General features: G+C 42.3%; 1 protein-coding gene across 8 annotated transcripts in view; it reads right to left on the bottom strand.

The window, feature by feature from the left end:
• Positions 1-3,973: 3,973 nt before the first annotated feature.
• GTF2I (general transcription factor IIi) overlaps positions 3,974-15,879 on the bottom strand; it is a 144,140-nt gene continuing 132,234 nt past the window's right edge. For 7 of the 8 annotated variants that reach the window (XM_067705947.1, XM_067705946.1, XM_067705943.1 and 4 more), the window contains 12 exons: positions 14,090-14,191; positions 13,420-13,485; positions 12,912-13,095; positions 11,370-11,428; positions 10,908-10,988; positions 10,405-10,488; positions 10,056-10,239; positions 8,957-8,985; positions 7,216-7,257; positions 6,381-6,422; positions 5,841-5,916; positions 3,974-5,114 (listed from right to left, as the gene is read on the bottom strand). In XM_067705947.1, coding sequence (XP_067562048.1) covers positions 5,858-5,916; positions 6,381-6,422; positions 7,216-7,257; positions 8,957-8,985; positions 10,056-10,239; positions 10,405-10,488; positions 10,908-10,988; positions 11,370-11,428; positions 12,912-13,095; positions 13,420-13,485; positions 14,090-14,191 — 932 coding nt within the window. In that variant the 3' untranslated portion in view covers positions 3,974-5,114; positions 5,841-5,857. Of the gene's footprint in view, positions 5,115-5,840; positions 5,917-6,380; positions 6,423-7,215; positions 7,258-8,956; positions 8,986-10,055; positions 10,240-10,404; positions 10,489-10,907; positions 10,989-11,369; positions 11,429-12,911; positions 13,096-13,419; positions 13,486-14,089; positions 14,192-15,879 lie in introns of those variants that run through there. The other variant, XR_010934837.1, reaches the window with a different exon arrangement.

Here is a 15,879-nt window from a genome sequence, read left to right as displayed (position 1 = left end):
CCAGGTGGACAGGAACTCTGCAAGCTGGTCCCACTCCAAAGCCAGGAGCCCAACGCCGGCCCCCAGGGACTGCCTGTGCCCACCCTCCCGCCCCACTTCCTCCCGGGGGCCTGATGTGTCACACGGCGAGAGCTATTTGAAGCTCACCTACCGACCATCAAGGCTAAATCCAGCAGCGTGCTGCCGCCTCAGGGGCTTTTGTGGTGATTTGTCTAGAGCTTGAAGCTAATTCCAGTCATGAGAACTCCCGCCTAAATCCAGTCACCAGGGCTGGGCTGCCATTTCCACATCTCCCCAGCCCAGACACAGCGCAGAGGAGCAAGCTGGTGGCGTGATGAAGCCCGTCTGGGACCTGCCCAGGGCTCGGTACCTCTGCTACTGCCCAGCGGTGCAGAACAGTAAAGACGCACAGGCCTGGGCTGACAGGCTTGTCACCTGTAGACAGATGGCTTGCTTACAGAGGTTCCTGGCAGGGTCCCATCTTGCCTCAAGCACCAGGGGTAATGATGCCGCTCCCGAGACAGAAAGCTCCTCTTCCGAAGGCCAAGAGCCAACACTTGCTCCGGCTTTTCGACCACATGCCACACGGTGCCTGCTCTGACCTTGCCTTTCTGGAAACCTGCACTTGCTATTTTTCATTAGGGATTATTTTTCCTAGAGGATATAATGATAGATGGGTCGTTGTCAGGGAGAAGACAGTTTGTCTACATTACAGAGCATGCAGATCTATAGATCCTTTCAGGATTTATCTAAATCTTAGGAGCCTTGGAGGTGGGCTTTCGCTCCTGCTGCCTCTGGTTGGGGATCGCTCAGTGAATGAGTCGGGGCTACTCGTTTACTGAAACGAGTGGGAACAGCTCTCACTAGGTTCCCCCAGGCACTGCCAAGCACACGGTCTTTGGTGAGGGTCATTATTGCTTTCTACAACTTGAGGCACTGTGGGTTTTGAGCAGGCGTCCTGAGGTCACGCATGAAGTCGCTGCTACAAAAGGCCCATCAACCACCTGCTCTTGCTTCCGAGAAGGAAACCCGGCAGGAAACAGTTACAAATGGGCATTGCATCACAGCTTGTTTTCAGTGCTACCTTTCCCGACACCTCCTCAAAATAAAACCGCAAGGTACGGGGTGGGGCAGGACAGGAGGGGGGTGACACACAAGACCACTGCTGACCAGAGCAGGGGAGCTGGGAAGCCAAGGGGCTTTGCCGCTTTTCACCCAGCATCCGGGGTTACAAAGCCCCTCTGGAGCAGCAGCTAGGTCCACCCGTCGTGACTCGTCAACGGGCCACCATACCCTGAGGAACTTGTGATTTCAACAACCTGCTACAAGCCGCTTTCCTATCTGCCTTCTGAGCCAAGAAAGCTGGCAGCCGTGAGGGGAAGTACAGAGAGCTAACCATCCCTTTAGTAGGTAGTGGAGTAAAACAGAACCCAAACTGCAGAGGTTGGAGAGCAACTCTACGGAGGTCTAACCAGAAGGCTCCACAGCCCCACTTGCGCTCATCCTACTGGACTCAGAGCTGCGTAGAACAGGGACCTCAGAGACTGCCTCAATTCCCCAAATCCTGTCTCCCTCTTCTTCCCTATCATAGGGAAACCGAGGCATCCCTGGGAGACCACCACATCTTTCAAAATACATAGTCCAGAAAGTGGGGCTTCCACTTAGCAAGGCGAGACCAGACTGTGACAGTTACCTGTCCACTAACGGTTAAGCCAACCAGGATCTCGAGTTTATTTAGACTGGGGCCTGGGGTGTGGAAACTGGAGAGGTCTGGTCTCTCAATCTCCCTCTCCAACGGACCTTTCCGGTTCCTGGTGGGGAGGAAAGAGAAAAGGCAGAAATGAAGCTAGAGGATGCTCACGTAGCCAGCCTACTTCAAAGGGGCACTGGCTGCCTGCCATAGTAGGCAGCTCTGTCCTGGCGACACTGGGCGCTACAGACCCAGGCCCAGTCTCGCCCCTCAGTCTCGGAGGTAAGACTGTGCCAATGACTTCATTTCTTGTCTTTATTTCCTCATCTCTCAAATCCCAAGGTGACCTGGGCATAGGGCGTGAATGCAGTGAATAAGCCGAACCTCACTTCCCGCATCGCAGATGATTCAGATCAATGAAAAGATAAAAAGGTCTCTTGGGACGTGCTGACTGCTCAACAGGGTTAGCTTATGTGCACTCGCACAGTCTGAGTGGTGGCAGGCTGCAAATGCAGAGATTTCTCTCAGCACTGCCGACAGCCGTGCCCACAGCAGCTCTGCCCACTGCCCGAGGGCAGAGGCTGCCCCATGAACAGAGCTCAGCTCTCCCCGCCACCCAAGGCCCAGAGCTGGGCACGGGGTCGTTAGCACTTGGCCCAACTCCACCAAGCGGGGTTTAACGCATACAATCCTGCGATGGACACACTTCTTCGGTTCCACCGTTTTTCTGTTGGCAATCTTACTTAATCTTAACAGCTGTCCAAAAGCAGAGCTTGGGTTTGGTCACAAGGCCTATGTTCCCAGTCGTTCTGCTGCATTTCCTGGTAAAATAAGGTTTAACCATCAACTATCATGGAATCAGGACGTGTTCCAGAAACACATTAGAATTACTGATGACGCCTGTGTGGACTGTCGTTTGTTTTTTCAGTCCGGTCCTTACTGATCTAATGAAGACCTTGCTGGCCAAGTTTTAACACCCCTCACCCCGTGAGGAATCACGTTATCTATCCACTGGCTCATTTCTGCATGCACCACCTGTTCACTAACACAGGCGGTGGAAGGCTTGTCTTGTAGGTGGTTCCTGGGCTCCGAATGAGCAAGCCAGGGCAACACTCCAGCCATCTTTAAACAAGCCCACGGTGCTGAAACCAGGGCTAATCTGACCATCGCAGGTAAGGAGGCAAACTGCTAAGCCAGTCACCTCGCCAGGAAACAATGCTGTCCTACGGAAGGCTTTGCTTAGACGCCCGACTGTGGGAAGCAGGGTTAATGAGGTGTGTTAAAACGACAGTGAGTTAATAAATAAAAATGACTTATTCCACCTCCAGGCTCTTCCACTCAAAGACAGATGCAGGAACAGCACCTCTTGCCTGAGGTTCAACATTTCTTATAGGAACCAATAAGCCTGTTTAGAGGAGAGGCAGAACGGGACAGGACAGCATTCTTAAACCTTTTGCGTGTCACCACGAGGAGGACGCAGCACTGGTTCTGTGCTGTTGTCCGCAGTACAGAAACGGATGCACTTGCTAGACGTTAAGAAACTTATATATATATATATATATATATATATAAAAGCAGCTTTCTAATAGTATATATAAAAACAAAAGACGTGTGTATGCATATATACAGAATTTTCATACTGGATGTATACACTTGCACTGGGAAACAGATCTCCTTGTAAGTCTGTGCTCCCGCAAACTTTCTGTTGAAGAGTTACATGTACAAGCTTAACTCCTTTTAAAAGCAGCCTTTGGATGACTACGGTTCTCCAGTGGCTGGGATGGGAAGCGTGGGCGGAGGCAGCAAGGTTGTGAACACCTTAAGAACACGGGAAAGGAACCCTGAGATTCTACTGCAGCAGCTGTCTCCTCCTAACGTCGGTTGGTAAGTTAGGAACAAACCAGTTTGGCTTTCCCTGAGGTCACACTTGTAAAAGAGAGGCAGAGGGTGATGGTGGAGAGGGACAGAGAAGACCTGGAGCCAGTGTGTGGTTTTCATGGGGGAGGGGCTGACATACGGGCTCTACCCGGGGAGGGACCCTGACCTCCAACATCATGCGTTTGCTGCGTACAGTTGGCATGTCACAGATAAAAGGCTAGGGGGCTCCAGCCCCAGCTCAGCCCAGAGGCACAGCAGTCTCAGACACACCGTGAGCAGCGGCGTCCTGACAAGGGACTGAGCCTCTGGACCGTGCCCACCTAAGCTCGCCTTGCATTCCGCCGAGCCACCCCAGGCTTCCCCACACAGTCATGAAAACACCTTAGAAAGAAATGAATTAGTGTGTGAAAGGCATGGATGGATTTTATTTATTACCCTATATCTACAATTTAATTTGAGGTAAAATATAAGCAACACATAAAAATGCCTATTTCTGCTACCATGTAATATAATTCTCCATCGTGAATACTGCGATAAAGCTAGTGAAAACTCTATGCCATCACATACTCTAGCTTCTCATGTAGCTGGTATTTTACAACGCTTACTGTTTGTGAAATCTCAACACATGTAAGATTCTCCTACAAACGGCGCAGAATATCCGAGGGTGCCTAGTCGGCTTGCTGACCCCTCACTCCCCACACTGGAGCCTCAGTGTTACAAGCAGAACTGTAAAGTAATGAAGGCAATGAGACGCCCTTGAGTCTGATCCGAGCTGGAATAGTGTTCCAAAGAATTCCACACCACAACGGGTTACACGACTGTGAGGCTTTAGTGTCATTCGGCTCGCCCAAACACTTATACCTCATCTGGAACTTCTGCTACACCATGCATTTTATTTGGATGAAAAGTAAATGTGGATGGAAGAGGTTCTCTGTACTCCATCTATAAGCCACACGCTGAGATACTGACCTCTTACTGGCTGTTAGGTGATCCAGATGGTTGGTTTTTAATTACGATAAAAAACATATGAACCATGATAGAGAGCTTAGGAAAAGGTTTAGTCAAATATACAGATACTAACTGTTCACTCAGTCATTAAGGAGAACCGTGAACAAAAGGATCAATTAAGTGACTTTTCAAATAGAAAAACTAAAGAGCTGAACTATCACAGGTTATTTTCTTCACTGCAGAAGCTGAGATGTTCCAGTAGGAGAGATCTTCACTTGATTGGGAAACAAACACCACAGCTGAAGGCTCTGCTGAATATGTAAAAAATCTGATGAGATTCATCCCTGTCATTTTCCCTGTCGTTTTTCCAGCACTGCTGTAAAATCCTTATAATACATTCCAAAGTAAACCAGCCATTCCAAATCTACAGTCACTCTGCTCTTTAATTCAATTCACAGAACTGCTGAAAAAGTAGACATTTCTATCTAAAAGTAGAAAAAAAGGTTTGTATAGAAGGTATTTCTGTTATACAAGTATATTACACAGCTTGGGGCAGTAACAGGTCCGAAAAGCTCTTCTCACCCACTGATACTTTAAGCTAAAATAGGAGAGAAAACAAACAAGCAAGAAAACAGGTTAATCTGATTATAGGAATTTGTGACTCACTAATATCTCAACTTAATTATCACTTAAATCCATGGACTGACAGTACATGGCCAATTCCATGACCAAAAAAGTCTCTGGAGTGTCAGGTACAGATGAGAGCTAACTGTATCCTCTAACTATCATGAAAACATTCAACAGCTGGGGCTTATGTGGTTCAATATGACATGAAAACCAAGTTTCACTGACTCCTGGTCTAGAGCTGCCCCTCCTGGCTAGTAACCTGGCCAAGTTTAAGATGTTCGGAAGAACTGGATCAGGCTTATAACTTAATTATGCAAGATGCACGATGGATTGTGTAGCTCAGGCAGTCTCTGCAAATACTGTTATTACGATTGGGGGAAAAGTCAGTCTGTTCACACTGACTCACAGTGAACTCCAACGGCAAGGACAAGATTTAACCTATAGATTAGAAACAAAACATTTTCCATTTGAGGCAAAGCGCTTTACCTTCTCTGCCTGACATACATTGATCCAAGGAAAATCTCTCTGCTTGAATCTTCTAGCTCAAACCACCCAGTATGCTTGTACTTTGTCCTCACGTGCCCTGAAGGCGGGGCCGCCATTTATGGCTGAAGCAGGGGAAACACTTCAGCTTATGAATATGCAGGTGGGTTCAGATAGATACCACATGGCATCCTGGACACAGAAGGTGATTTACCCTAGGAGGGAAGAGGTCTACCACGTAGGGTCTGGTTCTTGCTTGATTTGAGAGCTTCCATCAGTCTCCTTTATTTCTATCAAGTGAAACAAAAGGGAACCGATTAACTGCACTATTAATGCAAATCTGTCCAATTATAAATCTACTCATACCAAACTATTCATTACAATGACTTAACAGGAATTATAAGATACTAAAACTGATAAGACTGTTCTCTAGCAGTAAGTTCTAAATTTTGTTACTTAAGATTTTCAAAGTAACAAACATTTTATTAATTATGCATGTAAAGGACCCACAATAGCTGTATCTAGGTTATATAGCAGTCATTCAACTATTTCAGAATTCATTAAGAGTCACTGGGGAAAATGGAGGAAAAGAACCCATGAGTCACCTCTAAACACAATGTTTCTGGGCATAAACTACAAATCCAGTTCACCCAGAAACAAAACAACCACACAGGTCCAGTTAAACAGCTTTAGAAACACAATTAATCCTTTGTCTTTGGCACTTTATTTGTGACAACCAGACTACTCTTTTTACCTTCTGTTGCAGGAACCTCCAACTGGCTCGGCTCAGCTGATTCTGAAGAGAAATACATAAAGATTTTACTTTAACATTTTTCCAAAGTTGCTTTCAGTTATTTAAAGAGCCTAGAGGGAGAAAGCTCTCTAGACGTTGTACACAAAGCCCAGGTCTAGGTGAGACAGCAGCCACAGATTCTTGGGATTAAATACACTGCTACGCAACCAGACTCTCAAAAACCTGCTTTTCTGAAACCTGTTAAATTTGCCTACACAACCGAAATCTTAAATAACAATCTTAATTAACATAGCTCTAACATGAAAGTAGGAGTTTCTTTCTCTATGTCTTTCCACCCTTTCTTCTGTGGGCTCCCTTCTAATAAAAGCCTTTTGTTACTTTCAATGAACCACACAGCAGGTCTCAACACTTTGTTTCTAAGGAGTTTTTAAAACTACAATGCATGCATTTCCGCCCAACATAATTTTGGTTTATACCACTGGAAACAAATGGCATAAGAAGCCAAGTTAAAAAACAACCTTCTCCCCCCATCACCCCACAACTGCATTCTTCGCCACTGGTCTCAGGGTTCCTGACCTGGGACGGTGGGAACAAATGGCATGTGGTCCAGTTCTCAGTGAGGACCTATGGCTTGAGCTTATATAGGCTTTCAGACAAAGGAGTCTAAGCAAACAAGTCTGCATGTGCACGAGTGTGTGCATGTGTGTACGTGTGTGCTGTGGAATTAACTTCCCTTGAAGTTAGGTAAATGTAAGCATGTGAGGCCACACAATTTATGTGACCTGTTTTATTGACTAAGTAGGAATACTTCTGTATTGTACCATGCTTAATTTACCTTGGATCACTGGGCTTTCTGACTCACTCTGATCAACCAACTCTGAAAAGAAAGCAGATTCATTTAAGTAATAATTTAATGGTATGTTGTTATATTTGAAAAGCATCTTTTACATACATTCTCTAATCTGATGCTCCAACTTTGCTATAACAGGCACTATCTTCCTTATGACAAGAAGGGAACAAATATTAAAAATTCTAGTATGTCCCATCAAAGTAACTAATTCAGAGTAATTACCATAAAATTCTATAATAGACTAGGGCACAAGGAAAAGAACAAAACTGAACATTTTAAACATAAGGTAAAGGAGCAGGGAGGCATAAAATACAGTGTCTTTTGAAATTAAAAATTACACAGAAGGTAGATGAATTGGGATCAATAAATTTTTCCCCCCAAAGAAACCCCACACCTTATCATGGGGTTTCTTTAAATGACAAAGTTCCCGGGTGTAGTTAAAGCTGAATGCCAAAGATGACCGAAAATCTATGAAGCAAGGTTTACCTCTCTTTCATTCATTACTGACATGCCCAGATACTAACATACTTGGCCAAGATAGACAGTATAATATATAAAAACAGATTCTATAAAAAAAGAACTCATGGTTTGGGGGAAAAAGCAAATAAATATATTTTGTGATAAAGTGAAACTCGAAACTTGGAGGCAGAAGAGGTATAACCAAATCCGTGACACTGAAGGTGTGGTGGCCACAAAACAGCATCAATAGTGTGAAGCAGAACAGGGGGCTGGGGGCAGGCACAACAGCGGCCCAATTCTCAGCTCAGGGGGCAAACCAGCAATTCACGAGGCTCAGCTGCTCAGTGACCACTGAAAACTCCTGAATACTTCCCCAACAAATAAAGTATACAATTGAATACTCAATACAGATGGATTTTAAAGAGATGGAGTAATACCAGTTGGAAAAAAGACAAACGCTAATGGTATTAGTTAAGGATAATTCTCACTTTTGAAATTTTTTAACAAAGTTAACAGAAGAACATAAAACATACTAGCATAATTAAGTTTTGCTAGGAAAAAAAACACTGTTTAAACTGATATGAACATCAGGGAGCTGGAAGAACACTTACACTTGTTCATGCAACAGTATGTGAGGGCCCAGTGGCTGCCAGACACTAGGCCTAAATATCAACAGAAGTAGCTTAATCACATTAAAAGACTTACTTTTTCCAGCCCAGTAATTACAAACTAATAGTAAAAGTAATAACAGTAGTAGTAAAAACAGTAACAAATATAGATTTCGCTTGCTGAGCACATACTAGGGTCAGGGGTCAACAAGCTTTATTACAAAGAGGCAGTAAGTATTTCAGGCTTTGCAGGTCAGTTCAGTTTGCCATAAACAAATGGGCCTGGCAGTGCTGTAATAAAACTTTATTTACACGGCTGCCGCTTGCTGGTCCCTGTTTTAGAGGCCTGACACACAATGTGTCATTTAAAATGCTCTAAAACTCCCAGAATGGGTACTAATATCATTACTATTTTCCTGATAAGTAAACTGAGATTTAAAAAAGGTGAAGCAACTCGCCCAGTTTTACATCTAGAAAGTGCCTGGTGCCTCGCACACTGAGGGCTAAAACGATGACTTTCAATGATTACTGCTGTAGGCGAAGTAATAAAATGTTACACTCTCAGGCAAGTGTGCGTGCAAGTGCACACACCCACACGCCCACCCCCTTCTCACATCCCAGAAAAGAGCAAAACCAAGAAGACTTCAAGAAATACTCACGGTTATTAATCACAAGTCCTGGAAATGGTCTAAAGAGAGAAACAAATTGCACAAGTTTTTTTTCTACTCTACAAGAGCTCACATGTATATTCAGTGTATTCAGCTAACATTTAGCCCATGTCGCTTACGTGCTAGAATGAGAAAAGCTGTCCACTACTGTTTAATCTTACAGTTTTTAAGCTACAGACAGACAGATATACGAATAACTAATATGGCACATTATTAGAAAATGCTACACCAAGATGGTGGGAAAAGAATAGGAACAATGCAAAGGGAATAGAGTAATTTTAGTGAAACGAGGAAAAAGCCTTGGGAAGGTAATACATTAGCTCTGTCTGAGTGTTGGTCCTATGCAGACAGTGGGAACTTGACAATGAATGGGTGTTATTTAGTAACAGCTAAGTTTGGGGAGGTGGAAGAAAAGAGTGAAGGGCACTTGGGACTTCTGCTTAGGTGGATGACAAAAGGATACCGTAAGACTTACTGTGACAAGCACACATCAAAGACTGTAATTCGCACAATGCCGTTAGAGGGCAGGTGTAACCACCATTCTTACCCTGTGGATAAGGAGCTAACACTCTCAAAGGAAACAACTACAATCTCACCGGACAGACAAGGAAACAGAAGTGACTTAGTGTCGAATCCCTGTCTGATCCAAAGCCTGTGACGAGATGCTGAGGCAGAGGCTGGCAACATTTTTCTGTAAAGGGCCAGACAGTAATATTCCCAGCTCTGTAGACCACACTGTCTCTGTCCCAACTACTTAATTTTGCCACTGCAATATGAAAGCAGCCACAGACGATATGTAAACAAACGGATGTGACTGGGTTATAATAAGACATAAAACTAAAATAAAAGCAGATGGCAGGCTGGAGCTGGTCCACAGGCCATGGTGTGCTAACAATCTCCTGCCTTAAAAACCAGAGAACTGAGTCAGCACAAGGAAGAAAGAATCTAATAGTACAGTAACTAAAGAATTTCACTATAGTTCATTTCATTACACAGTAAACTTACTACATATGACTACATTTTGGAAGATGACTCAGCCTCAATGATCTGCAGGTTCATTCTTATGACCAAGCAAGGAACTCTCACGTACCTAATGACTGTGAATTTAATGAACTCAGCAGAATCTAAGATCCTTCTCATGGAGCTGATTTCCAGATAGCTGGGGGCTTTGAATGACACTCCAGGAGGCATGCCATCAACCACCACACAGCCAGGGTTAATTGTGATTTTCCTGTAGGGAACTTTCACAGGGAAACCCATACCAATGGCTTCACCTATAGCAAGACAAACGGCATAAAAGCACAGATGAACCTGGCGCCTTAGCTGAGTGTTGTAAAAGCACAGATTAAAACCACCTGAGCGTGATTTACGTTTAAGATCTTATTGAGACAAAATTTCCTTGCTTACTGCAAGCTATACTATGCAAATGCAAAACTTACCAAATTTTCGACTGAAGAGGTCATTAACTTGTTCTCTTAGCTGTCTAGCTTTTTCAACTTTTGACAGTCTTTCATTATCGTCATCTAAAAAGGTTAAGAGAAAGTTGTAACTTAATAATGCGATTTTAATACCAGATAAATTTTTAAGTGCTTTATGTAACTTCACTTTCTGTTTTTGGAATGTTTTAAAAAACGAATCAAGATTGAAATGATTTAACCAAACAATTTAATAATAACACCAAACTGACAACGCTGCAGTTATGAAGAGCTTTGCTTGCCGACTTATACAAATTTTTTAAACAACACCCCAGGCACCTGGGTGGCCTACAGGTTTTAGCTCATACCGAGTCTAATAACTGCCAAGAGCTGTTTAGCGATAAACTGACAAGCTGATGTATTTGGTTAATAACTTCCGCAGGGGCTTGTGGGGACAGCATACAATGTGCAGTGCATTCAACATCCATGAAGCCCCACAAACTATGATTAAGGCAGAGAGATCATACCTGGAATTGTCACCTGAATGATGTTAAGATCTTCAACACCTGATGCAGTAGTATTAACATTGGGCGATGAATTTATTTTTCCTTAAAACAGAGAATTGAGATTAGAACATATACAGATGTAATTAAATCTTCCCTAATAAAGTGCTTACAATTCAGACTACAAAAGATAGTATTTTAACCCAACTTTGTTCCTTTTCATGTCATGTTTTGTTGTTCTGTGATATTAGGCTTCTTGAAAGACGTTTTTCACTTTTTTCTCTTCCTTGTGGTGCTTCCTTCGTAGAGCATCAGATATGTGGAGATCCTTAGGTATTAAAGAACTTAAAAATCGTAAACTAGTCCAAACCCCAACCTTGAATGAGCTTTCCTGGTTTTGTCTCAGTAGCCACTCTTTCAACAGTTTTCTAAATTAGTGCTGCAAAGTAAGTGTCTAACAGCATGTTTTCTGCAGCAAATGCTTACTTGGAGGGCTCTTAGAGGAGGAGGTGCTCTCCTTAATTGCCGTCTCAAACATTTCAGGCCTAAGAACAAGAAAAGAGAAAAGACTTTTGGGCTAACATTCCAATAGTAAAACATTAAAAATGAAACAAGTAAGAGATTTAAAAAGCCAGCAACTTTCTATAAATACACATTCTTAGTAATGGAAGAACAGAAGTAACATGGCTCTCTAAAGGAACACACATATAAAGACTAATTATAATTGTGATTTTAACATCCACCCCAGCCCCATCTAGTATAAACAGCTTCTTCCCGTGGTTTCAATATATCCTGGAAAGAGTGTATGCTAGACTGGAGAAGGAAACAGGAAGAGACCCAAATGCAGGTAGCATGGAAACAAGACAGGCGGTAAAAACCTGAACACAAGAGACTGTCTCTCTTAGGAAGCAGAAGCAGGGGCCTTAGCCTCTACAGACCTGGCTGAAGGTACAGAGGGAGGCCATTATGGTTGGCAATGTCAGCTTTGATTATTTGACAGCATCCTTAGGGAACTCAGAAGTAACCTTTAATAAATAAAACCTAAAATTCCTTTCAATTCATTTCAAACGTATTTTGTTAACTCTAATTATTTCCATTTACTTCAATTGTGTTGGCATAATTCACAGATGTCCAAGCAAACAGCAGAGAAATTTAAAATATTCTGTAAGCTGGAGAAATAAACGGGCTTTATGAAACTGAACCACTGGGCTTCCCTGGTGGCGCAGTGGTTGAGAGTCCGCCTGCCAATGGAGGGGACACGGGTTCGTGCCCCGGTCCGGGAAGATCCCACATGCCACGGAGCGGCTGGGCCAGTGAGCCATGGCCGCTGAGCCTGCGCGTCCGGAGCCTGTGCTCCGCAGCGGGAGAGGCCACAACAGTGAGAGGCCAACGTACCGCAAAAAAAAAAAACCAACTGAACCACTGCCTAGACTCCAGTAGTATTAACCATTAAGATATCACTGTGAGGCTTCCCTGGTGGCACAGTGGTTAGGAATCCACCTGCCAGTGTAGGGGACACGGGTTCCAGCCCTGGTCCGGGAAGATCCCACATGCCACAGAGCAACTAAGCCCATGCGCCACAACTACTGAGCCTATGCTCTAGAGTCCACACGCCAGAACTACTGAAGCCCTCACACCTAGAGCCCGTGCTCCGCAACAACAGAAGCCACCACAATGAGAAGCCCGCACACCGCAACGAAGAGTAGCCCCTGCTTGCTGCAACTAGAGAAAGCCCGCGCGCAGCAATGAAGACCCAACACAGCCAAAAATAAATTTAAAAATTTATATTAAAAAATATATATGTCACTGTGCATAGACTTCACTAAACCAAGTTGTTATCCCCCTGATAAGCCACAGCCCTCTCTCTCTTGACCAGTTACGAAAAATTTAAAATATATACAAAGGTACAGCTTAAAGAGCTTCTTTGACCCTAAGGTTTGGCTGAGCTCCAAAGTAGAATCCATGTGCCATCTCCCGGCATCAAACTGTATCAACTCATGGCAATCTTGTTTCATCTCATTTCCTTACTTTTTAATGATGAACTTAATTTTGGCTTTGTTTCTGAGTATCTTCTCCAGCCTTGGAATGCCAAAAGTAGATGGTCGTCGGAATGGCACACCCTCGGGTAAGCCTTCCACATAAAAGTCTTCAGGGAAAGACTCAAACAACGCAAACGGCACTTTCACAGCTTGTTTAAGGCCAAGAGCTTCACCTAAAAAAACAAAAACGAAACACGTTTACTGGTTCTCATAGCTACAACTTTAAAAAAACTACGTCTTTAAAAACGCATTTTACATTACATTTTGCAGCTACTAAAACCTTTCTTTTTAAAAAATCACATTAATTTTAGAAAAATTTCTTCAATTTCTTGGTGCTCAGAAATGTGGAAGAAATTACAAAATTCATGCCTGCAAAACCCACACACTTCTGATGACAGTAATATTGAAATGCTGAACAATCTTACTATGCTCACATTTTTCTATTTTATAAAAAAGCTACCTCATATTTTAATAACAGTATTTCAAAATAAACTTACCACATTTTTCATTGAAAAGATTTTCAACTTTCTGTTTTAGGTCAGTGATTTTGGCATTCCAGGCCTCTGCATATTAAAAAAAAAAAAAAAACAAGAGCGATTAAGATGTTAGTAACAGTTACTAGTATACATCCAATGGCAGGAACTTCTTCATCTTTTATTGTGCATCTTTAAGCAATACAAAATAAAAAATATATAGGTTTTAAACACAGGCATGTCTTGATAACTACTCTAATCCTGATGCATTATTTAACTGTTTTATTATATTACTAATATGTTGGCTACGAATAAATAAAAAAACAAATGAAAACCAAAATACCCCCCCAAAAAACAATTACAGTATCTACTACGTGCCAGATACGGTTTTACCCTTTAAATGATCTGGTATTTATAATCTTCATAATAACCCTATGGAACAGGAAGTAATGTTATCCCCACTCATAGATAAGGAAACTGAGGCACAGAGAGGTTAAGCAGCCTGCTCAACGTCAAACAATTATAAAGTCCTGGCACCAGATTTGAATTCAGTCTGGCTCTAATCTGTGCCTTGAATTGCTAATATATACTAACTCACCAAATAAAAAAAAGAAAACAATTCAACTAGTAAAATATTTTACTAACTCCTTTTATTTAAAATAATGAAATAAAGAAAAACATAACACGTATTTACCAAAGGAAAACTCTCTCCCTCGAGGCTTGAAGGGAACATTAGAACCATTAGTCTGGGTAGGGGTTCGAACAGCTGAGGTTTGAGGGTTGCTGTTATTAGGGCCTAAAGAATTAAACAAAAAACATAATCAGCACATATATTCAGTCATCCTTACGTACTGCTCGTGATTTCTCTAGGACATGCTCTTGAGGTCCAACCTGTGCTGGAGAAGTTCAGTTCAGTGTGTATACAAGCACTCTGCAATGAAAACAGCCACTGCTGTCAGTGTTACAGACCTCCATCCATCTTCCTACTTCCATCCCTATGATCAGGCATTTCCCCCCAAAACACATCTAGCTTTCTGGCTGATCTGAGGAACTTTCAATTCACTTAATGATTCATGACGCCATTTTGAAGCCACTGGTTACCTATCTTGCCTTTTATGTTTTTCTTTCGGCCTTTGAACATAAACACGACTTTAGATACAACTATATCATCTCCCCTATATGAAGCTTTCCTTTGGATTCTCTAGCTGACACTGACATATCCTTTCTTTGAATTCTTAGTAATATACAGAAACAATGTTATGGGTTATCAGTTGTTTTCCATTAAAAGCCTGACTATGGCCTCAGAATCGAAAAAAGTATCAAGATTCAACATTCTAATCTTTAATTACTTCAAACTCCCGAATAAAAAACACAGCTTCCTTAAAGAGCACAGTGATAAAAGCAAAGTATTTCTGGACCAGCTGGATCTAGCAGCCTGGTTGACCTGGCAGGTATAATAACCAGACAGAGGAACTCAGTACATCCTATTACCATACTTCTTTAACAGGCTACTATAAGATCACTCAACTAACATCTCTTTTTATACTCCATGTTCATAAAGCAGCCTTTTAATAATCACAGGGAAAGACACGAAGAGACTTGTGATCACCTGATAGAATTAAGCTGACTGAAATATCTACCTGCGATTCAAAAATCAATAAACTGGCATTCTGGTTTATGCTTAAGTGAATGACACTACACACCCACTAGAACGGCTAAAATAAAAAGAATGACAATATCAAGTACTGTGAGGATGTGCAGCAACTGGAATTCTCATACATTCCTGGCAGAAGTGTAAAGCGATACAATCAGTTTGGTAAACTGTTTCTTAGAAAGTTAAAAACCCAGTAATTCCACTCTAAATATCTATTCAAGAGAAGGAAAGCATATGCCATGTTTCGTACACAAATGTTCATATAGCATCTTTACTAGACAAAGACAGGAAATAAACCCAAATGCCCACTGACAAATGCATAAATTAATTCTGGTGAATCCATACAATGGAGTAATACTCAGCAATAAAAAATACTGAAACATGCAGCAAGTATAAATCTAACAACATTGTGCTAAGCAAAAGAAGGCAACCATAAAAAGAAAAGATACAACATGATTCCATTTATATGAAATTCTACAACAGGCAGAAGTGTTCCATGGTGACAAAAGGCGGATCAATGGTTGCCTGTGGCCTGGCCTGTGAGGGAGTGACTGCCAAGGAGCGTGTGTGAGACGTTTTAGGGTGAGGGAGATGTTCTATCCATTGACTAAAGCAGTGTTACAAGCATTTTTCAAAACTCAAACTGTACAATTAAAATGCGTGCATTTTATCGCATATAAAGTGTACTCAATAAATTTGATTTTTAAAGTAATGAAAAAATCCATTTACAAGCATGATGTATAATTTAAAAGAAAACACTAGTATGGTGGGAAAAAAAAAAAGTCCCTCCTTGCTATCACACTCTTGACAAAAAGTCCCTGAACATGGAC

The sequence above is a fragment of the Pseudorca crassidens genome, chromosome 15, assembly GCF_039906515.1.
Source record: "Pseudorca crassidens isolate mPseCra1 chromosome 15, mPseCra1.hap1, whole genome shotgun sequence".
In the NCBI taxonomy this organism is placed as follows: domain Eukaryota; kingdom Metazoa; phylum Chordata; class Mammalia; order Artiodactyla; family Delphinidae; genus Pseudorca; species Pseudorca crassidens.
Note: the sequence above shows the minus strand (reverse complement) of the source record. Positions and strands in the feature narration are given on the sequence as shown.